This window comes from Caloenas nicobarica, chromosome 2 (assembly GCF_036013445.1).
Source record: "Caloenas nicobarica isolate bCalNic1 chromosome 2, bCalNic1.hap1, whole genome shotgun sequence".
Lineage (NCBI taxonomy): Eukaryota > Metazoa > Chordata > Aves > Columbiformes > Columbidae > Caloenas > Caloenas nicobarica.
In genome coordinates, this window is record NC_088246.1 from 84968955 (window position 1) to 84992893 (window position 23939).

Sequence of the window (23939 nt, forward strand, 5' to 3'; positions counted from 1 at the left end):
CACATATTGCATTTCCCAGTACTAGCAGGACTGAGTTTTGGTATCGAAATTCCCTCAGAATATCTTCAGATAGTGTGACTAATAGGTTTTCTATATTCATGATCTTTTTAATGTAGTTTCTTTGAGACTGGTTTCTGTTGCTGGTTTGAACATCAACAGTTTCTAGAGAGCTGCTTATCTAGGCATGTCTTGTTATTAAGTCCCGTTTTTAACATGTGCCATGCCACTCAGATATGCTGATTTAATGGTTAAAAGTATGCTAATTCACACAACATTGTCATGAGTAAATGTCTGTAAAAAAAATCTGCAACAAATATTATAAATTCGTTTTTCAGTAAATGCATTCTAAGAAGAAACAGTCAACTGAATTAAGGCAAATTTTTGCATTACCGTGTAGACAAGTGATCTCTGCAATGGGTGGGGAGCTGGCTGACAGGAGTCATGTGGAAAAGGTGAGAGGTAATGGGTACAAGTTACTCCTGGGGAGATTCTGATTGGGTGTAAGAGGGAAATTTTTAATGATAAGTAAAATCAACCATTGGAATAATCTCCCCAGGGAAGTGGTGGATTCCCCAACATTGGACACTTTTGAGATTCAACTGGACAGGGTGCTGGGCCATGTTGTCTAGACCATGACTTTGGGCAAGAAAAGTTGGATGAGATGATCCTTGTGATCCCTTCCAACTTGGTATTCTATGATTATATGATGATTCTATGAATCACTTTTGAAGTAACTTTGAAATTCAAAACTTGCACTACAGCTTTTTGCAGTCTAGAAAAAACATTGAAGAATAGCTCAGTAGAGGTGGAAGGAAGAACAAGAGAGGAACACTATGACTGTCTTTGTTTCCACTGTTATCTAGCTTAAGATAAGTATTTACCAGGTGAAATAAATTCAGAAGCCTAAGTAAAGCATTGTTGTCTCTGGAGTATGGTCTATTTATGGATATACCTGGTCTCTATTCTCAATGTGCAAATAAATCAGAGGCAAATACAAAAGCCTAAAATGTTAAGCACTTTGTAAATACAATGGCATTTGTTATAGAGTTCTCTTAGATTCATGATCAAGAAAAATTCTGTCCATCTGTGAATGTTTCAGTATGTCTGTAACCAGATGCAAAAGGTAGCACGTGAAGGGGAAGTGCTACTGTGGCTAAATTAGAAACATTTTACATTATTCTAGTATCACTGGAAGTAAAAGCATTAGTAAGTTACCTCAGGATCACTTTGTTGCCATTGATGACAGGAAACACAACTGAAATTATTCAAGCAATACTGAGTTCTATAAACTGAAACAGTATGAAACATTAGGTAGTCACAGTTCATAACAGAATCGAACTTCAGTTTTCTACACAAGCTTCATGTTTGGGACAGATATTTGTCAGTGTTGACTCTGTACTTCACTCACAGAGGGAGAGGTAATAATTTTTTTATAAGTCACACACACAAAAGCTGCTGAGTATTTTTATTGGTTTACGTGTTTGTTTGTTTGTCTTTCTCATTTAAGCCAAATTTGAAATTCTGTCTATTTTTAAGCTACTGCCTACAAATACTACATTGCATTATATTTATGGTTCTGTAGTCAGCACAATACTGACTCACAGAACAGTCACTGTGCCTGATGTTGATAATAAGTAAACAATGTCCACAGTAATAAATGTTTGCAGGGATGAGGCTCTCATTATAATATGATTTGTGTTTGCAATACATATTCCATAAGAAAAGGTCAGTGAAGCATATTGGGTTTTTTTTTTAGCAAATAATTCTTGTCATTATCAGGAGACCCCTAGAGTCAAGAAAAACAAGTCTGTAGTAGGAGACAGGGAATTACATTTTATCATTTCTTACTTGATTGTAAGCTCTACCAGTAAAGGGTCTCCTGCTAAGGTCTCCAAGAAAATTATTTGAGAGACAATTATACCTGCTGTACTTCTGTCAGCATTCCAGTTCTTCATGTAAAAGATAGTTGTACACAAATATATGTGCACTGCCCATCTTGCCCAACACAACCAAGCATTCATTATTCCTGTCTCAATAGTAGTATAGTCAAGATATCCTAACAATTTGTCATAGGTCAGGTTTCCTACACTGAGGGCATAAGGTATAAGACATGGGAAGATTTCTCCAGCTGAAGCACACATCTTCTATATGAGGTTCAAGTCTCAACACAACTCTGTTGCAAGTATGGCAGCTGTACGGACTTTTAGAGGTTGCTACCACCCTGCCTCCAAAGCTTTTATAATTAGTAAAAGGTAAGGCTAGCTACGCACAGAGGAGATACAACTTCTCCACTGATATTGGCACAATCTTTCAAAACACTTCCATGACAAATAAACACTTGGCAACTGAGGCCTGCAGAGCCACTAGAAAAATTAGTTCTGAAATGGAACAGCAAATCCTAATTCCCAAATAAAGAGGTGTGGGTAGCCTGGACAAATACTGCCACATAAAATAATGCCAACAGAATAATTGTGTGGTCTTTTTTGTTTACCTGTTTTGTTTTGCTTTGTTTTGTAATGGGTCCCCAGAGGATTTCAGTATTCCTCAAAAAGAACATAAGTTTTCTTGGGTAACTGCAATATTCATAATTTCATGATCAGTGACTGATAAATGTTGGTCAAGAGTTTCCTTTTAATTCATCTCCTGGGTTTATGGAGCACTGAGAAGCGTACCAGCTTTTGGAAGTGATTCTGCAGTGCCCACTGTGATTCAGCAATTAGAAATTCAGCAATTTTTTGGTTCTTTTTCTGGCAACAAAATTTGTTTTGATTTTTTCACTGAATTTAGGACACACTGATTAAATAATCTCCTGTGAAAAAAAAAAAATAACCCACAACTGTCCTCACTTAAATTCTTAAAAATGATTGCCCCATCCCCTACATAATCAAGATCTTGCCAACCTGCTTTCAGCATGGAAATAGTCCACTATCTGCTTGAAGCAACTTCAGTTGCCATGTTGCACATCCAAACTATCTTTATTGAGCACTTTTGGAGTATTTTAGAATGAGGATTCTCAAATGTGGTAGTTAATGAAGGGCACATAGGTTCTGACTGCAGCTCAGACAGCAAGTTAAATCCTTTTTCCGGAGAAACATTAAATCAATGGGAACTGATGTCTGCTGTCTCTCTAGCAGCTCCCTCAGTCACGTGGGAGATGTTTCACTCTTCACAATGTCAAAGAAAAATTTGATAGCAGGCAAGAAGAAAAGATTTTCTAGTCTAGTTTTGACTGCTTTGATTTCCAGTGCCTGACCTACAGTTTTTTAATTACTGAAAATACTGTAAGCATGAAAAGAAAATATTGTGTTCTACCCTTTGACCAGTTAAGGTGACTCACTCAAATTGCTGCCTCCTCCAGTGCTTTATTTCCTTTGCTTTTTCATATGTCATATTTACTTTAATATATCATTCAATTAAATGTTTGTTTGGTTGTTTGTTTTTCCTTTCCACAAATAGTCTAAATAAGTACATTGAGAGAGAAATAAATTTGAAGTAATTTTAATTTTTTTTTGAGCTCGGCTGCCTTTATGTTCATCACTCTTTTTATTAGATGACAATTATATTTTTGGTGATGTAGAAATAAGAGCAATTGGATGGGACAAATAATTCATTTTTACTTATGCAGAGTTTCCATACATGAAAAACTTCACAGAATGAAAGCAGGGCTGACAAATTATGAGTAAAAACAATTATTGTACATACAAGACTATTTTTCCTTTTTTTTTTTTTTTTAATCAAGTCTGAAGTTAGTGAAGAAGGCTCGATAACAGTCTATAATTGCTTCATTTGTTAAAAGCTGTTGTAAATTATTCCGGCTTTGAGAAAAAAATGGCTTGCCAATCTCTTCTTTTTTGTTCTCTTCCTCTGCATCCATTACCCACTTCAAGGTTTTCACTTTCTCTGCTAGGCAAAGTGCCCAGAAGCCAAGGGAGTTAAGCAGGGCTGCTTAGTTCTCCTTCTAGGCTAGTGTCAACTGCAGCTCTGGGAATCGGCCCTTTGTGCTCCTGGTGTCTGTAATGGTTATGTTTAAAACAGCTCATGTCATCATGTTATCAACTTCACGTCAAAAAGACATGCTTCAAAACAGGTACCAGCACTGAGCATGCTGGTTTGCAGTGACAAGTAAATAAGCAGAATAATAATGTCTTCATATCTTTCTGTTTTATTTTCTGCCTTTCCATTTAACTATTTTTTAGTCAAAATATGTGTTACTTACCTTTGACAGGATTTTATACTGCTGTGTAAAATATCACCTGCTAGCAATTTGTATCTTTGTGACTAACAGTGGAAACCTTCTTATGTACCAAAAGAAAAGTAACATTTTGAAATAAATGAAATATGGTGTTACTTTAGGTGTCTCCATAACACGTTTTTTTTCTTAGGGTGTTTTAAAAAATATTTAAAATATTAATTTACTTGTTAAATAATTGATTTAAAAATATTTAGAAAATATTATTTTAAAAGCTTGAAAGTAATATTCTTATGTAGCTTTCTGTTACTTTGGATGATACATACTACAATGAGTATATTTTTATTGCTTTATGTCTTCATAGATATTTCATTGATCGTAACACAGAAGAAGATAGTTATTTCACCATTGATGCTAGTACTGGGACCATTAAGACTGCCAAGATCTTTGACAGAGAGGAGACACCTTGGTACAACATCACAGTGGCTGCTTCTGAGATAGGTAAATAATACATTTGGCATATAGTATAAAAAAAAATAGAAAGGAAAAGAACAATTTTTAAGTTTTAAGAAACACTATATTGAGATGTTATGTTCTTTTTAATATCAAGAGGTTTTTTCAGCCAGTGTCGATAAAGGAGAATTTTCTCTGTGTTTGTAAATTCCCTAATTCCAGAGATCAAATAAACAAAACCTCATGTGCCTATGTGATTCCACCTCTGTAAATTTATCATGTTTTTCTGTATGTGATAGAAAGCTGCCACTTTACCTAGGAACAGTTCCAAGCATTCAGTGTCCTGAAATCAACAGCTTGTCCCATTTGTGTTTCATATTGCACATATCTTAGAAGATAACACTATATACTACTGAGAAATTAATCCTTCCATCTTGTATCTGCTCTTAACCTTTTTTAGTTAATTGTATGTTAAATATGTCAATATTAATTTATATCTGACAGGTGCCTAGTAGTTGCTGATTATCAGGGTATACCTCTGGCCTTTTAATAGGCAAATTGCCAGGTAAAGATACAAAAAATACTTGCCTATGCATTTGAAAGGCCTCAAAGTCTGATGAATTTCCATTGCCTCAGGTAAGTCCTGCAACAGTCAAGAAATATCTGACTGAGTAGTCCCAGATATATATTTTTACATGAGGCAAGTACAGTTTAAAGAACGTTTTCAGTTAACCTTCAAAATACAGGGTCTTTATTTTTGCATAGTTTTAAAGTTAAAAAACTCAACAAACCAAACAAAAAAAGTCCTAATCTGGATCAATAGATCCAGTCCTGCTAAGTACTCTTTGTGATACTGTCTTTCAGTGGCAGCAATTTTGATCAGCGCTGTGAACTACTTATAAATATATTTGTTTGTGTGTGTGTGTATTCCATCATTGCCCGATCATGTGATACAGGTTTTACCTGTAACAGGTACCACTGACATTATTGAGCCACCTCAGCCTCCTCTGTTTTCATCTGCTTCATGTCTAGATTAAAACGGAATCTGTTCTGCCACTGCATCACTAGCACACACTACAGAATTGACAGCATGTACATATTTTGTAAGGACAACATTTTTTTTAAACTAAGTAAATTTCTATTGTAAACAGTAAAATCTAGAGCTTGTGGTTAGCCCTTTAAAAAAGGTAATGACTGATAGTGAGGTGTGTTTGACAGTATCTTCGTACATTATGTGCTACTTCAATGCAGCATGAAATAAAATGTAATTTAAGCATAATCATAGGCAAGTGGATAGTCTTAATTTGAATTGAGATTTGAAAGCCAGATTGGGCCATACTAAAAAAGGAGTAGTCACTAGTCTTTTTGGGAAGCCATCCAAATGTAATTATTTTGCAGAAATAAATCTCAATACCATTAAACTTAAATGTAGCTTTCTACACGTTATCTATTTCACATAGGCAAATGAGTGGTAGTACATATACCATGCCGAGAGAATGGTAGGGAGAATGAAGAAGGACTATGTTTATAACTAAAAGAGAATAGGAAGACTAATGAGGATGAAATGGTTGGAAAGATAAGTAAATCTACAATGTCAGTCTGAAAAACAATTTGTTTGTGAAAAAAAGAAGAGGAAGCAGTGAAGAAAAGATGGATGGCAGGCTGACTGACAGGCAGCCTAAATTATGGGCAGCCTTTCCTTGTGTCCACTTCTTTGGCCACTTCCTTACCTACAGTAATTTGAAAATTACAACCTTGCTGTATTCTTCCAAATCCGTTGTGAATTCAGTAATTGAATCTAGATGAAAGAGGGAGTATATGTTGTGTATACAGCACCAAGGCCAAAACTCTTATGTTAAGTGCTGTCTATCTCATATGTACAGGCTTTTATATCATTATCTTTAAGTCCATGCACAAGGAATTGCAGAACTAAGACTAAAGCTGAAAAATAGGTGGAATGCTATGACCAAAATATTTAGCTGTGAGAGTGGCATTCATCAAGTTCATTTGGCACGGAAGAAGGCATCTGTAGCTTCTGACACCATTTTCTTAGGCAGGAACACAGCAGAATCTGCAAGGCCCAGAAAGGTTGCACTGCTTCGACAATAAGAGGTGCTCTGCTGAAATAATGTCATGTTAGTTTCTTGAAGTGTTTTCCTCTCTTGACTTTATGCTACTCTTCACTGACATAATTCAATTTCTACTGATCATCCTTTGGATAGCTATTTGTAACTGTGCTTATTTTACGCAAAAGAAGTTTAAAATCAACATAATATTTCTACCCTCAAATGTCCTCATACTTCAGCCTTATTGTTTCTGAACCTTTCATATCACATTTACTTTCGCTTTTACTCTCAGTATATGATATACACTCTGCATTGATCGAATGTCCTCTCTAAAATCAGTGGAATTTCCACCACTTTCCTCTGTGGGAGTAATGTTGATGTAATGTTCAGTGTTTTTTTTCTGATTACACAGACACTTCCTGAAGCACACCAGAGTTCATTGCCATGAGAATTGAAAGGATACATTCTCTTTTCTTTTTTTTTCTTTTATTCTTTTTTCTTTCTTTTCTTTCTTTCTTTTCTTTTTTTCTTGTATTTTCTTTTTTCCTTTTTTTCTTTTTCTTTTCTTTTTTAATTTTTATTTTCTTTTTAACATGCACTGTTCTTTAACAGCATCATACAGTGAGGAAGAGTGGGATTTTGGTATCCAGGGCATATCACTGAAGCTGTTGCTTTGATTGTTTCCTGAAAACTACTTGTGGTATTAGGGAACAAGAAAGTTGAAAAAATAATACTATATTTTCTATCGAGGAATCTATGTACCATGTTTGGGGCAGGGGGAAGGACAACAAATCGGTGATAATAGGATTTTAAAATATTGTTTCAGATAGAATTATTCAGATTTCATTAGCTTGTTTGAATTATTTGAAAAAGTTTATGAAAGAGCATTTGAAAGAGGAAGAGACACAATTTGCCTAGCTCTATTTAAGGCTTTTGACTAAGTCTTTGATAAGAGTAATAGAAATAGGAAAATACTGAGCAAGTGCACAAAGTTTTATAATAAATGAAAGACTGATTTAGCGGAAAGAAATATAGTCACAGTGAATGGTTGTTTCTTTGGGAGAGGAACTAGTTAAGGCTGAGCTATTTTAAGGACTAATGTAGGATCTGTCAATTAGAATTCTTTGTAATGACAGCACACAATGATAGGAAGCGACTCAGATTCCCAGACTACCTCCCTAGCTGTTAAGAATTTAGGAAGACTGAAAGAAACTCATGTAAGAAGACGACACATTGAAGTATGGACTAGATAAATGAATGGTGAAGGGGACTGAAAATTGTCTTAAATGGCAGGCTCAAAGGGTTGTGATCAGCAGCCCAAAGTGCAGCTGGAGGCCAGTCACTAGTGCAGTACTCTCAGGAGCTGATACTGGATGCAATACTGTTTAATCTCTTCATTAATGACCTGGTTGATGGGACAGAGTGCACTCTCACCTAGTTTGCAAATGACACAAATCTGGAGTAATGGCAGATACACCAGAGGATCATGCTGTCATCCAGAGGGATCTTGACAGACTGGAGAAATGGATGAAAAGGAACATTAGAAAATTCAACTATAGGAAATGCAGAGTTTGGCACCTCGAGAGGAATAACCGCATGCACCAGTACACAACATTCCCACCCAACTTGGTGTCATCTACAAACTTACTGAGGGTGCACTCAACCCCCTCAAAGAAGGCTCAGAATGAGCTTATTAGTGTCTTTAAGTACCCGATCCCTATCAGAGTAAAGAAACGAGTAAAGATCATAGAATCATAGAATGTCCTGAGTCGGAAGGGACCCACAAGGATCAAGTCCAACTCCTATCCCTGCATATGACAACTCCACAGTTCACACCATGTGTCTGAGGGTGCTGTCCAGTCTCTTCTTGAATACTGTCAGGCTTGGGGCCGTGACAACTCCCTGGGGAGCCTGTTCCAGTGCTCCACCACCCTCTGGGTGAAGAACCTTTTCCTAATGTCTAACCTAAACATCCCCTGGCACATCTTCCTGCAAATTGCTGTTCTGTCATTGGCCACCAGAGAGAAGAGTTCGGTGCCTGTCCCTCCTCCTCCCCTTGTGAGGAAGCTGTAGCCATGATGAGGTCTCCCCTCAGTCTTCTCTTCTCCAGGCTGAACAAACCAAGTGACTTTAGCTGCTCTTCATCCGGCTTCCTCTGCAAACCCTTCATCAACTTCGTAGCCCTCTTCTGGACACTTTTTTTATCCTGTGGTGCCCAGAACCACACACAGTGCTCCAGATGAGGCCGCACAAGTGCAGAGTAGAGAGGGAAAGATAAGCAGAGATGAGGAAAGATTTATCTGAGTGGTATACGGTGAAATGACTGAAAGCAAAGTACACAAATTGAAATACAGAAAATTCCATTTAAACATTAAAAAAAAGTTTTTGCTATGGGATTGGTCAAAAATTGGGACAGGTCACCTAGAGAGGCTGTGGAGTATCTGTTCTTAGAGATATTCAAAACCCAGTTGGACAAGGCCCAAGGTGAGGTACACTAATTGACTGAGCTTTAAGCAGGCGATTTGGTCTTGCCCATCTATGGAGGTGCCTTCCACCTTCAGCCATTCCATGATTTTGTGATATTTGGAACTGTGTGTTGAATGTGGAGAAGAAAAAGGATGACCGTTTCTCACATATAGTGATGTATTCTCAAAGAAAATAGGTGGCTGTAAAAAGAATTGTGGGTGATTCAATTAAGGTTTCTCTCTAGCATATAATAGTGCTGATAACAAAAGCAACAATAACTGCAAAACCTCAAATAACAGCCTCGGCAAGAAAAAGGTGGCACTAAAGTAGAAATGGGTGGACTTCTGGCAGTTCCAAAGCCAGTTTCAGTTGGAAAAATAAAGATGTACCTCAAGGTATTCAAAGCAGTGCTGCAAATAAGACAAATAATAGTATCCTTGAAGTATTTGTGCTTGCTGAGAAGAAATAAAAGCTGTTGGGAGAAATAAACACTGATGATTCAAGGAATCAGAGAATGTCTCGATTTGAGATCAAAACTACTTAGAAATATAGTACGAAAAACTGTGTAAAGAAACTCCTTTTAGGTATTAATTCTAACAACTGAACTGATTGTGTTCAATATCTTCTCAACAGACAGAGAGCAAACCAGTTTCTAGATATGGCTTTCAGATGGTGTAAACATCAAGAGATTACTGGGATTCATATAGTACTGGACATTTAGATGGATGATAAGAATATCTGTGGTTGTAATAAGAAATGTGGGTTTTTTTGAAAGCAAGATAAGCGCTTATCTTTCAGGGCAGATCCAAAAGTTTATGTTTCAGAGATTTAGAAGACACTTTCTATTGGGAAATTTTCACATATTTCTCTTATGAAGCTGGTAAGTATACCAGTGTGTAAAAGGCATTTATAGGTTTACCAGTTCACTGATCTTTTTGGCATGAAGTTGCAGTGTTTCTGAGTGTCTCCAAAATCCTTTGCAATGGCTGAGCATGGAAAAGCAGACAATTTCCCATTATTTACCGAAAGGATCAATTTGAATGCAATGAATGCATAAACTTATTTTTGAAGGGTCCAGAAATAGTTGCTAATCTGTAAAGCTATGGAGAAGCTGCAGAGAACAGGAGAATTGAAATAACATGGTACCTGCCAGGTTCTGTCAGACAACCAAGACTGAAAGAGATGCTAGCAAGAGGTAGTAAAAAATGACCACATGAAAAGACATTGTGCATACAGAGCTTTCATCCAACAGTGTATTAGAAATCAAAATATTTAAGATACATCATTATGTAATTGATTTTACAGACAAAACAAAAATCTCCAAGGCTGTCAGACATTATCAGATACTGGGGAAAAAACAACCAACCAACCAACCAACTGAAAACCACAAACAAACAAACAAAACCCCACAAAAGATACTTGTCTTTGTTTATATGTCTTCTGTATATGCTTCTCCATGCATATTCCTCCTACAAGCTTCAGGGAATAAGACGCCAAAGTGTTGAGTTAGAGAAACACCTCATTTACAAAACATGCAGTACCCTGTAATGTGGTATTGAAAGGATCCCAGGAAAATACAGTCATTTAAAAAAAAAGAAAAAAAAAAAGAAATAACTTTCAGTGATATTTTCATAGAGGTCAAATAAACCTTGTTCAGAATTAAAATATGTGAAAAGGCAGGACAGCTCACAAGAATAAGAGTTTGGAACAGTTAGCTTGCAAGAATTAGGGTATAAACATTAAAGTGCAGGTGCTAATTGTAACATAAGCAGTTCTTTTCATCAATAAGTTTTGTAGAAACAGAAACAATAACAAGAAAGACATAATTATACAATTCACAGGAAAACAGGATGCACAGAGAGAAATAATGATTTTCAGCAGTGATGTATAAAACCTCTTGAGATTTTGAATAAATATTGAAAGCCCTATAATTACATTAAACAAACAGATAAAGTATATAATTAGAGTGAGGTGCAGTTGTATATTTTCCTTAGGTGCACAGGGATATTGCTATCTCATATTGCCATCAGCCAACAGCAAGTTATGAGAAGAATTTGCCAGTTCTTTTTCCTGATTTATGGTTTCATTGCAGCAGAAAAGGCATTCTTAAGATTTTGATAGGAGATGAAAATATGTTACTTCTGATAACACTACATGAGACTGTCATATGGAGAATAAGAATAGAAGATAGAATGAAGGTGTAAACAAAATAAACCTGTTCATGCTATTAAGAGGCATACCAATTTATTTTACAAAAAGTAAAATCAAAACATAAAAATACACAGTTCATTTCTGTTTATTTTGAAATGCATGAAGACAACATATGCATTGCCTAAAGGAAATAAGTCTATGGAGCAGTATCTTCCTGGCACACAGCACTGAAAGAATTAAAAAAGAACAAGAATTGATGACATTTTATTTTCTCAATTTAAACTTTTTCCCATAATCAAAAATATCTTTAATGCCTTGTGACAAATAATTAATTTTTGGAAAAATGAAGCCTTTTTCAATATCTGAAAGAAAGTAATCTAAATCAGAATAAACTGCTATAACATTGTTATAATTTCGAAATCCTCTGTATGTGAGGGACAGGAGGATTTTTTTTTTTTTTTTTTTTTTTTTAATTATGAGTAAGTTTGTTGCTAGCTTTGTCTTGTTTTTCCTTGAAGTGAATTTTTTCTTACACTAAATACAAAATTTCCTCATAGTGCTTTTCTGTCTTTATTTTTTTCTTCAAAACTATTGGGTTTTTAACAATACAGGGTACACTTAAATAATGAAATTCACTCATTTTTTTTAACACCAGTACAGGGTGATTTTGTCTTATGTATTGTTTGCTACTTTTATGATAATTTCTATAGGTACCTTACAGACCTAAGAGTGTTACTTTAAGCCATGCCCCCACCAAGGAAAAAAATCACATATGTTCTTCATCTTTGACCTCACTTGCATTCTGCCTGCTAGCTCAGTTTTCATACTGGTAATAGTTGCTTTATTTTTCCAAGAAACAGAATCTGCCACAAATGTATTTCCCTAGATGTGGACCACAATGAAATAGTTTTTAAAAACTACGAGGTCTGAGTTTTAAGACTATTTTACTCGTGGAGTAGTGAGAATTGGATATCTGACATGTTTTCAATGCTGAGAGCAAGACACAATACAGGTGCCCTGTACAAACTTTCCAATGATACACAGTTTATTTTCAGCCTTTGTAAGTTGTCTACTAATGGACCATAAAATCACAATAATACAATTTGTAGCAGAATGTCATTCTCTTAAATTTATTTATCAATGCAATAAGGAAAACCTACACAAAACTATTAAAAAAAAATAAATAAAAGAGTTGTTGAAAGGCAGCTAGTTCTCCATCTTGCTCAAGAAGTGATGATTCTAATTCCAAGTTTGATGCTTATTTCCCTGTTTATCTTGGTTTAGTCATTGGCTTCTAGGCTTGATGGGTTTTCTTCTCCTCTGTTTCTTTGGAGAGAAGTACAATGAAGATATTCCTATGTTGTCATCTGAAGATGGTGTAGGGGTTTGCTCTTCCTGGCTACAAAAGTGGGTCCCTGAAGAAGAGACAGTCTTTGGGATTACATGACATTTCTCTGTTCGGGCCTTTGTAAATCAGTACCAGAATTTCCAAATGGACATTTTTGGCAACAGAACCAGTGTATTTTGATCTACTCAGGAGGTGAGCACTGGTGTTGTCTATGAGCTGCGGAATTTTGCTTGCATTAAGGCAGAAGAAATTGCCAACTTGAGAGTGCTAAATGTTTTAAGTGCAGTGCTATTATTACTACTATTGCTCCTGTTGCTACTACTGCTACCACTACTAGCATGATCCAAGAGAACTGACCAGTGCTTTCATGTTTGTGGTTGTCAGTGAAAAGTCAAATTTTGCTACAAGAAAAAATAAAACATTTTCTAGCCAAGTTCAGATAACAATATATAAAAGTACTCCTACCCTAAGAAAGCAGAATAGAAACCTACACTTATTACTAGATCCTGCATAATTTTCTCCTTGTCAGAAAATTTAGTTTATCACGTATACACCATCCTGAATTAAACCCATTATTTCCTGAATATTACCACTCTCACATATTAGACATTCTTTCTTCATGTTAGTTCTGCTTCTTTATTATGTTTTAACCTTCCTAGATCTATGTTTAGTCTTCTAATGTGTCAAAATTAATCATTATTAGAGGAGTGTTTTCTACTTCTCTTTACTAAAATACCAGAATAGATAGTCGGTTGAAATTCCTAAGTATTGGCTTGCCCCATAAGGTCTGGAAAAGGTGTCAAAATAATAAAAAAAAGTGATTATGATGCAAGGCATAGACACTTATTCTAATCCTAAGCTAGTTGAAGATTTTTCATTCTAGATCATGAAAACATGTAAAATTATTCTATTTTTTGGTAAAATCTTTCACCCTTTTAAAATAGTTCAGAGTGTCTCTGGGTTAAATTATTCACTCAGCTTTCATAATAATAACTGTTGAACTATACCAGCTTAACTAAAAACATACAAAAAAACCAAACAGAAATAAAAAAAAAAAAAAAACACCCACAAAAAAGCACAACACGAAACACTGTTGATGTCAGGACTGTTATTCTGAATGTCATTCAGTTAGAATTTATTTTCATAAAGCCCATAGGAATTTTGTTAAAAAGGAAGTCTCAGAAAACTGTAGCTATATTAAAAATCTTCCTTCTTAAATACGGATTTTAAAGTTTGCCCACAGAAATTAGTGGAAGAGAAGATTCAAGACATCACACTGGCTGCTGATAGGGACTTCTGTAAGTTTGCAGAGGATGCGCTGATGAAGGGATTGCTATTCAATGAAATTCATTTACTTTACATACATTTAGTATTCTTGCAGAAGAGCTATTTATTCTGGGAAAAGCCTCAAGCATAAGCAAGCAAGTCCCTAACATAGGTGAATCAGAGCAATGTTTCTGCTTGAGTTATCCCTTAGAACAGTGGGCATTCACTTTTAAAAATCTACTCTTGAGGCAAAATTCTAATAGGATGTAGAATGGATCTGGCTATTTTATAATGTGCAAGCCTGAAATATATGTCAGCACTGATTATCTTAAAACTGGAAATCTGCCTAAGTGCCACAATAAATTTGTCCAGTTAACAAATATATATTCCTAAAAGGACCAGTTATTAGAGTGTTTGGATATTGCAGATGAGTTGTACACCTGTAAAAGATTGGAATTTGTATTTATTTTATGATAAAACAGTAAAAACAAATCTAGAAAAAACCAAAAAACAAAACCAAACCCACAAAAATTTGTAAGGTCACAATTCTTATTCTCTCCCCACAGTATAAACTGTGCTACTGTCTTCCATGCATATCTATAATACGTAGTATACACTATCTGACAAACCTCAAGAATGTTTTGGTAAGTGGTGTTAATGTTATACATCGCCTATTAGCATTTTGTAGTGAGGAAGTTGTCAACATGGAAATTTTTCTGCAATTCTCCACCATACCATGAGGTAACTGCTTCCTGAAAGATACAAATAGCACCTTGTGAATTGAGAACTCTTTTGTACTGATAGGGTATTTATGAATTATTTGTGTTGCAAAGCAGTGGCAGATCAAATAAAGGTCAATTCTCTGAATCTCCATGAAATCTCTGTGAAAATAATGTAAATCTAAGACTGCACTAGGTAGTATTGACAGGCATACAGGGGGACACCTAGATGGGGTAAAGAGGTCTGGTACGCTGTACTGAAACAAAAGTATTTACCATTTTTTCTTGCCATACATTGAACTAAAAAGTTTGATTTTCCTTCCCAAGTATCTATTCCAAACATGCCAGACCTATAGAACCATTCTTTATCTCTGATACTCTCTAGTACCCTGTGCTCTTCCTGATTTTTTGCTCCCTTCCTCTTAGATGTATTATGCCCCCTTATATCTTTGAAGATGGCCCTGTTTTGAGCTTGAGACTGGACCACTGAGCTCCAGAAACCCTTTCAACTAAGATTTTTCTGATAATCACAACTATTCTTGTTTTATGATACATGGTACTGAAACAAAAGTATTTACTACTTTTTTTGCCATACATTGGACTAAAACTTTAAGATCAGTGTAGTTAATGAATCCAAATTGATTTATTCCTCCTTAACCCTTTACTGTGATCTCTGCCTTCTGTGTCCTTTATATGCTCTTGTGTCCTCTCTCTTTGCCTGATTTAATCTATACCACTTTCTTGTTCACATACCTCACAAACTATGTATGAGTGCCTCCTGCATAAAGTCTCAAGAACAAAGATCCTTTGAGTTGCAGATCAGCTCTAGATCATCTATTGCTAGATATCATGTCCTGTAACTGTTAACTACAGGATTTTTGTGATTGGATTGTCTGATGACATTGACAGAGGAATTTGCCTAAATAAGTTTGTAAGCTGTATTTCAGTGAGGAATAAGAAATATTCAATCTCTATTGCTTGTGCTGTCTGCACAATCTCCCAGCCTACCTCCAGGGAAGGATCAAACATCTTTTTGTGTTAATACTCATATTGCAAAGAGTCTCCTGGAGAGAAGATCACTTCCTTCAGTAATAAGAGTAAAGGGAGATGAATGGTTCCTTTCTCCTAACTGCTTAGTGAACAGCTAAGTGTCATTCCTCCTCATCTTCACTTCATATATTCCAAGCATTTAATGTTCCTCAAAGTTTTCCACTAAAAGTATTTTCTAGATAGCAATGGAAAGCCTCAGTCTTGCGTGAACATTATTGAGATTGCCTGCTTTAGTGCCTTAGTTCACCTGTTATAAAGTTATTCATTGTTTTGAGGGAAAACTGAAAATACTAAAAATCAAGGAAAGTTTCATCAAGAAAATGGAATTTGTAAGTCTATGAATGTCTTCTGAGTGTGTTTTTATAACTTCTAATGCTAATGTTAATTGGGAATAGAGGTTTCTATATTATCTAAATTAAGACTTCCTTTTCTGTTGACTTTTAATCTCCTTTCTATTCCCATTTTATGAGGATAATTGACTAAGTTCCAAAAGTGAAATAAGATCATCACGTGAATGTAGACCTATTAGTTAAAAAGAGAGTGTGAAAAATCTGAAGAAAGCTTCTAAGCCACAGGCTTTTTGACTAGTATCTCAGGTAAAAACAGAGAAGGACAAATCTCTTTGTCAAAAGAAACTTCAACATTCTCAAATATTCTTTCATTGGGAGGCTACATTACTGATGACTTTGAATCTAAATATGTGTCTAATCAATGTTGTTCAGAATTCTGAGCAGAAGCCATTAAAGGTGTGACAAATCTAAGGCATTTTACAAATGACTCTTTTGACAGAAACATGATGTGGATTAATTAAGAATAAAATGATGAAGGAGAATGAGGTTTAGACTACTCATGTTTCTGTCTTTTTTTTTTTTTTTTATGAACACACACAGGCATGCGCACCTCTAAAATGTCAATCTGTAAGACCCCATTCTTCCATCCTGTTGTGTTTGAAAAAATGACTTTGCTGTCTTCTACTTATAGTTTAATTTAATTGGTGAAAGTAAAACAAAGTTTGTCATCTAATGGACTGATAATTACACAGACCTCACAAGGTATATTTTAGCTAATTATAAAAAGTTCTAATATATAATTCTTTCAACAAAATAAAATACTCTTACCACTTAGTGGTAAAAACGAGGGAATTACGGATTAATTTTTTTTTCCTATTTTATCATGGAAAGTGTGTTCTCATTGAAAGGATTCTATTTATTGTGCTTTTTGAAGGTGAGTTGTTTCTGAGGGTGAGCTCTCACACAATTACAGATCATAGCCTAAGACACCATTAATTAAGCATTATTTTCTTATTGGTATGTCAGTGCTAAAGCAAGACTTATTAACTATTATACTTCATGTAATAGCATAATAACTTTAGAGGAACCTGAACTCAAGCTTGGGAAAGGTTTATATGTGTCTATGCATTCATGTTTTCTTATTATTTTGCTATTTTATCTCCTAAACTCTTTAAGGGACTGAGAAAAATATTTTAAAAAATATATTAGATTTTATTCAATACTGTGATGACACTTTCACATTTGTTACAAAGCCATTGATCATTCTGTAGCATATAGTGCGAGAGTATGCTGTAACTCCAACGGCTTTCTCCCACTTCACTTCAAGAGTAACATGCATTTTTATTGATATATAACAGTGACTTAAGACTCATACTATAATTTCTATTTTTTTATTATTATTATTTTTTCAAAACAGTTGATGAAGCACAGGAAACAACAATTTTAGTAGCTTGTTACCTAAATTTCTGCAGCTGTATCTTGTTCTTATCTAGTTATTCTGTTAAGAAACCATATTTAAATTGAAGATGTCATGGAATATTGAATATTTCAATAGGCTTAATACCTCCTTCTGTATTTTGCAGACAATCCTGCCCTAGTGAGCCACGTTCCAGTTGGCGTTAGAATCCTGGATGTCAATGACAACCCTCCAGAGCTCTCCAGAGAGTATGATGTAATCGTCTGTGAGGATTCAAAGCCTGGTCAGGTAACTCTCACAGTTCTCTTTCTCCCAGTGACAAAGAAGAATTACTTTATTTGTTAATGCCACATATGTAACAAGTTTGATTTGGGGAAGACATTCTTATGATTTCATTATCGTATATCATATTTGATTCAACTTTTAAACTGTATTAGATTGAAGGGAAAAGATTTAGGAATTTGTTCAATATAGCTTTCTTGTTGCTGCAAAAAAAAATTCCAAACTAGCTTCAGTAAAGACAGACAAAACTTGACTATTGTCAGGTAAGCAGTGGAATTTGACATGTCACTCTCCTGAACAAAATGTATGAAGCAAATTTAACACCTCTCATCTAAGTGCCACATGTTAGCAAGGTTTCAAATACAGCTCAGTGAAATGGCTGGTTGACATGGCCACAATCCTCATTTTTTGCATGTTGATTGCCCTTGTCTGGGCAGAGTCCTTATGGAAAGGGTGTTGAGCAGATTTTTCACAGCTCTGAGCATGGGGTCAGAACTGAATCACACTCCAGTCACTGCTCCTGTGATTGATGCACTTCATTGCAGTCTATAGTCTGGAGATCTTGCCAAATGCCTTTGCTTTTTTGCATAGACTGAGCTTTTTTTACCCAACACTCTATGCTGGTTTTGTGTTATTACACAAGTTGTAAATTGCAATTGTGAGCTCATATATTTCCTGAGAAATATATTACTAGTAATAACAGTTTCCTTATGAAATCTTTAAAAGCAGTGTATATAAATGCATTGTGACATATTTCTATTTTTAATGTTGAGTCTATAAAAATAGTGTACCTCATCAGACTATAGGGTGGCCAAAGTTATCTTGACTCTAACAGCGGCCAGAAGCTGACACCTAAAGAGCTGTATAAGAACATGGCAAGTATGTGTGACATTCGTCCCTGGTCTCAGATTATTTGCAAATAATTTCCTGATCCAAGTATGGTTTCTCTGTTTTTAATAATCCTTTAACAACTATCTCATATGAATATGTCTAGCTCTTCCTACAACAAACGTAAACTTTTAATATCTGCTACCTCATGCAGCAAGGAATTTTACAGTTTAATTGCATGTTTCAGAAAGACCTACAACCTTTTTTTTTTTTTTTAAATCTTCCCATGTTGTCCTCAGTTGATATTTACCAGTTATGTTGGAAAACACACAGTGAGAGAAAGAGCAGTTCATCCCTATTTATTATCTCTGTGCCATTGATAAATCTCTAGCACATTGCCCCTCAGCTGTCTCTTGTCCAGACTAAAGAGTTCTACTTAACTTGGACAGGCTGTAATAAAGCCCTTCTAGACTTTTGATCATTGATCTTGTCCTCCTCTAAACTTTCTCCAATTCCTCTCTATTCATCTTGAGATGGGGAAACATGATTCAAGAGGCAGGTATGCATTGGTTTATAATTCTTATAATAGTTTATTCTTCATAGTATACAATGATCTCTGCTTTGTTCTCTCTTCCTTTCCTAGTAATTTCAAACAGTGACTTTGCTTTTTAACCACTAGTAAGCACTGAATGCAAAAAACTGCCTACATTAACAGCAATATTATTAGAAGTAATGGTCAGCTCAGCGATTGTCATCACGTATGTGAAGTTAAGACTTTATGTCTATGGATAATGAATTTCACCTCTCTTTGTATTGCCTGGCTACTGAGTATTGGAAGGTCTTTAGCATCAGACCTTCCTCTTTACTTCCTTTGTGCAAGAACCTCCTCTCTTATCTCATGACTGCATAGTTTTCTTCTGTGCTCTTATTGAGACACCTCACTCAGAGCCTTTGAAAATCTAAGTAGGTCTGTCTATCAACTGAATATCTCTTATTAAAATGCTTATTAAAGTAAAAATAATGTTCTTAAAACCTCAAATAAAGTCAAATATAGAAGAATTGGAACTTGTAAAAGATTAATTTTTAAAAAAATAAGAAAAAATCTCTTAAGAATTAGTTGCAATTGCTTTCAACATATTCTGATAATTTTTAAATTATACATTTCAACAGTAATTGTTAAATAATTGTTATAATTAATAATAACCTAAAACATGCAGTGAAGCTAGCTCAGAAATGCTCTGTTTGCCAGAGTTGGTGAGTAGCTAATATTTCTTATTAGCAAAGTTTTAATTCTGTAATAGTAACTTTGCAAACGGAAATTTATAAGAGAGATATTTAAAGGATAAAATAAGTTTTACTATAACAGCATTTACTCCTGATTTGGTTCAGTGCTGTGTTTCTCTCTGAGCTACTGTAGCAAGTGTGAATGACCCCTGACCTCTGCAGTTTAACACCCAAGGTTAATGCTACCATGGAGGACTCTACAAGCAGTAGTTTAATATGGAAGGCTGGATCAGCATGCTGTTGTATTCTTAAACTAACATACTTCACATGCACTTATTTCTATTTACATTGCACAAGGAGTCTTCATAAAAGATTATGATACCGTTACACTGTACAAAAAGCACAATCAAATCAAAATGCAAAAGTACATGGCTCTTACTCAGAAGACCTTACTGTCTAGTTTAAGAAAGAAAATGAAAGTGTTCAACAAACATTAAGGCGGGACAAATAAACAAGGATCACAGAACAAGACAAGTGTTCCATATTCTAAAATACATGCCCAGCTGGGTGGTTTTGAATTACTGAAAATTAAGTATTTTCTCTGAGTTATCCATCATTTTGTGAGAATGATTAATCAGACATATCCCTAAAGAACAAATTCTGTCAGGTCCTGCCAGGCACTTCTTGACCAGTGCTTTGAGGCTGGGCTTCAGCCCTGCACTGCCCTGTGAGACTCTATTTCTTTCATCAATTTATTATGTACAAGGTAAACTAATCAATAGTTTGTCATGGGAAGACCTTGTGTTTGTTTTGTTTATTTTCAGAAGAGGCTTCTATGGAGAGAAATCACAGTGTCATTTAATCATACAGACTGTCTCCAGCTTCTTTTTTCCTCCATAGTCCAATTTATTTATTTACTTAAAACAAAACAAAACAAAACAAAAAAACCCAAAAACCCTTAAGGACTTAAGTGCTTAAACGAATGCCTCTAAGGCATCTCAAAGAGAAAATGCTTGTGGGAAGATGGTCATTTCCACACTGAAGTGACAGCTTTACTCCCTTAGCAGCCACCTTGTTGAGAAGATCAACCATCTCCAACAGCTTCCAGGTGAAGTCTGGTAGATACTATATATTAAAGTAGATAAAGCATCTGTGATTTGATCTTAGATGCTATCCAGACTTGGAGAACTCTGACTTCTAGAAGTATTCTGACTTTGTGAATGATTGTGAAATTTAGCCAATGTAAGAAAATGAAATTTTGCAATCTTCCATGAAATGAACTGACAAAAGAAATTTTCTTTTGCTTCACATACAACTTGTTTTATTATTTTTAAGACAATAGGAGCAAATAGAGATGTAAAAAACAAACAACGATGACAACAAAAACCACAAAACCACTAAGTTTAAATGTTTTGTTCTGGGAAGTGAAGGACTGAAACATTGATAGTTTTCTGAATGTTTCCAAGTTCAGTTTTTGTCCTGGCAGAGTATGAACCTGTTAAAGTATCTGACTAGATCTGCTAGTCTTATTCACTCTAGTTCTCCAAAGATAACATTTTTTTCTGGGTACTTTTCAGAGGAATAATAGAAAAAGTTGTGATAGCAGTGAAGTGTCATTTTGTTGACACTATCCATCACTGGAAATCAACACACAGGTGTGTGTACATTCACACGCACACACTCAAAGAACTTTTTCAGAACAGGGTGTATAAATATTGTTCCGCCAACATGAGCTACCTCACCCTGGATACTGTTATTTCTAATAGCCAGAAGAAACCAGTGTTAGCTGACAAGGAACACCTCTGCTGTAGGTTTGTCATGTGTATATTTACTTGTTTATTGATTCAGTTCCAAAAAGGATCTGAGTAGGATTTAGCTCCTGCTTTTTATCCTTCTCAATTAGTTCTCCTCCATTCTTGAAATTCTTTCTTTTCTTACCAGCTCTTGCCTTCAGAAAAATCGTATAACTCTTCAGTTTCATCACTTCATTGCTGTCAAGCGAGCTTTACAGCAGCTGAGGTTCTATGTTTACATTTTTATTTTAATCAGCTTTGGCAAGGTGTATGTTAATGTCTGTTAACAGGCCATTAATTAGTTGGCTTATTAATCAAAAAAAGGTTAACAGTACATTGAGCGTCAAGAGGACACATACTTTTGTTTCTCACTTCTGAATGAATATTTTAGAAATATTTTCCTTAGAAAGCAAGAGCCTTTTTCTGAAAGAATGTGGACTTTCTGTTTAAAAACAGTTCTGTCAAATCTTTTTGACCTGTCCTATTATACACAAAATGACTATTTTCCACATGGGAAATCATGATTTCTATACCATTGGGTGCTATACTTTTTACATACGTTAGTGAATTCAGGGAATACTTCCATTTCCATGTGTGAAATCAGGGCATGTAGGCAGTATATCTTCTTGAAGTTTTAAAATCAGTCTTAAAAGCAATTAAATTTTATACTAGTGTTGTGGCATTGAGGTCTTGATCAAAGGTGTTTTGTTGCAAAAAGGCATGTTCTTGAAGGAAGATTCTGTAATATGTCACTGAACGTTTTATGTAAGAGAGGGCAACAGTATGAAAGTTTTTCTGCTAGGCTGTCAAATAAAAGCTGAAGATGCATGGCAGAACAAATTATGTTTCACTGATGGAGAGCACTGAGGATTTATAAAAAATATATAAGAAGTTATTACCTTTTTTAAGGTCTTATCTGAATTTTTACAGCTATGTATGGTATTTAACATTATTTTTAGTGTTTGAGTAATAACAGAAACTGATTCCCTTCAAAATATTCTTCCATTAACCTTTTTTTGTCTTGCTTTGCCTCATAATATGTCAGCATTATTGACTAAATATATCTAAGATCATCTTAATCTTTCTGTTTTCACATGGTAGTTGTTTCAATAACAGATATGCCACCTTTGCAAAATTCAGTAGAGAATAATTAGCTTTTCCAAACTTTTTCACCAATATTGCCATGACTTTTGTAAACTGAATGATTACAGACACTTCAGATTGATCTTATTCTGCTACAGTTCAGCAAAGAAGTATTATGACAAACTTTTAAAATACTCCCAGCAATTATCTTCAGTATTGTTAATTATCTCAGGTGTGTATAGACAACATAATGTACTATATTGTATATAGTTAGTAGAATAAGCATTCTTTAAAATGTATTTGTTTTGCTTCTCCATGTGAATGGAGGCAGAACTGTGTGCTGTCTTTTAGTTTTAAAACAGACAAAACCACTTGAGCCCATACGGTTTATGCTTCAGATTCAGTCCAGACAGACGGCAGCTGAACACTGAACAGAAAAATTCTCATGAAAAGAGCACTTTCCCCACCACCCCCACCTTTTATGTTTCCCTCAGGATATCTATCAGCTCTGTGCAGCAGTCTGTGTGGGCTTCACTGCCTATATCACAAGAACAGCTTTTATTAAATTCTACTTTAGCACTTGAGCTTCCAGGCCCGGCACGAAAATGAAAGCAGAGGTAGAAATATTGCTTGGTCACACATTCCAAAAGCTTACCTCAGTTTTATTTGGAAGTAAATTTGAAAAAAACACCAGGGCTTTTGAAGGCAAAGGTCCTACCTCTCAAAAATATGTCTCTCATATGGTTGCTACATCTAATTCTGTTCCATTTGGGTAAACCAAACTAAAACCAGGAGTGGCTGACGTTCTTCCTGTTTTGTTCCCTGGCAATTCAAAACTGATTCTTAACAGAAATTTTAAACAGAGCACTGATATTTTATACCTGCCATTTTGGTTAAACAATTACTTTTCCTAACCAATAACAAAGTACATCTAATTATTGGGAGGGCAAGAAGATCATGCTCTGCATAGACCATTCTGGTTCAGCCTGAATTTTTTCTCCATAAAAACAGATGTTTATGTGAAACTGTAACTCTCAAAGTCACCAGGGTGCGACATAGATGGAGAAAATTTCTGTACCAGGTCCTGGCCACATCAGAATATTGGAAAGTATAGATGCTTTAGATGCTTTTATCTATCTTCAAAGTGTGGTTCTTAAAATCTTTCACGCTAGAGAAATCAAGATAATGGCCCAATCATTTCATTGGTTGAATTTAGCAGCAGTCAAGTAGAAAATTAAAATAAGCTAACTTTGAGCATCCTGCTGAGGTCAGGTACTATTTGGGTCAAGTTCAAATTTCAACACATTCACTGTT

At 35.2% G+C, this 23939-nt stretch overlaps 1 protein-coding gene across 4 annotated transcripts in view; it reads left to right on the forward strand.

The window, feature by feature from the left end:
* Positions 1 to 23939, forward strand: part of CDH18 (cadherin 18) — a 166436-nt gene that overhangs the window by 127980 nt on the left and 14517 nt on the right. For 3 of the 4 annotated variants that reach the window (XM_065630180.1, XM_065630182.1, XM_065630183.1), the window contains exons 7-8: positions 4554 to 4690; positions 17582 to 17703. In XM_065630180.1, coding sequence (XP_065486252.1) covers positions 4554 to 4690; positions 17582 to 17703 — 259 coding nt within the window. Of the gene's footprint in view, positions 1 to 4553; positions 4691 to 17581; positions 17716 to 23939 lie in introns of all 4 variants that reach the window. The other variant, XM_065630181.1, reaches the window with a different exon arrangement.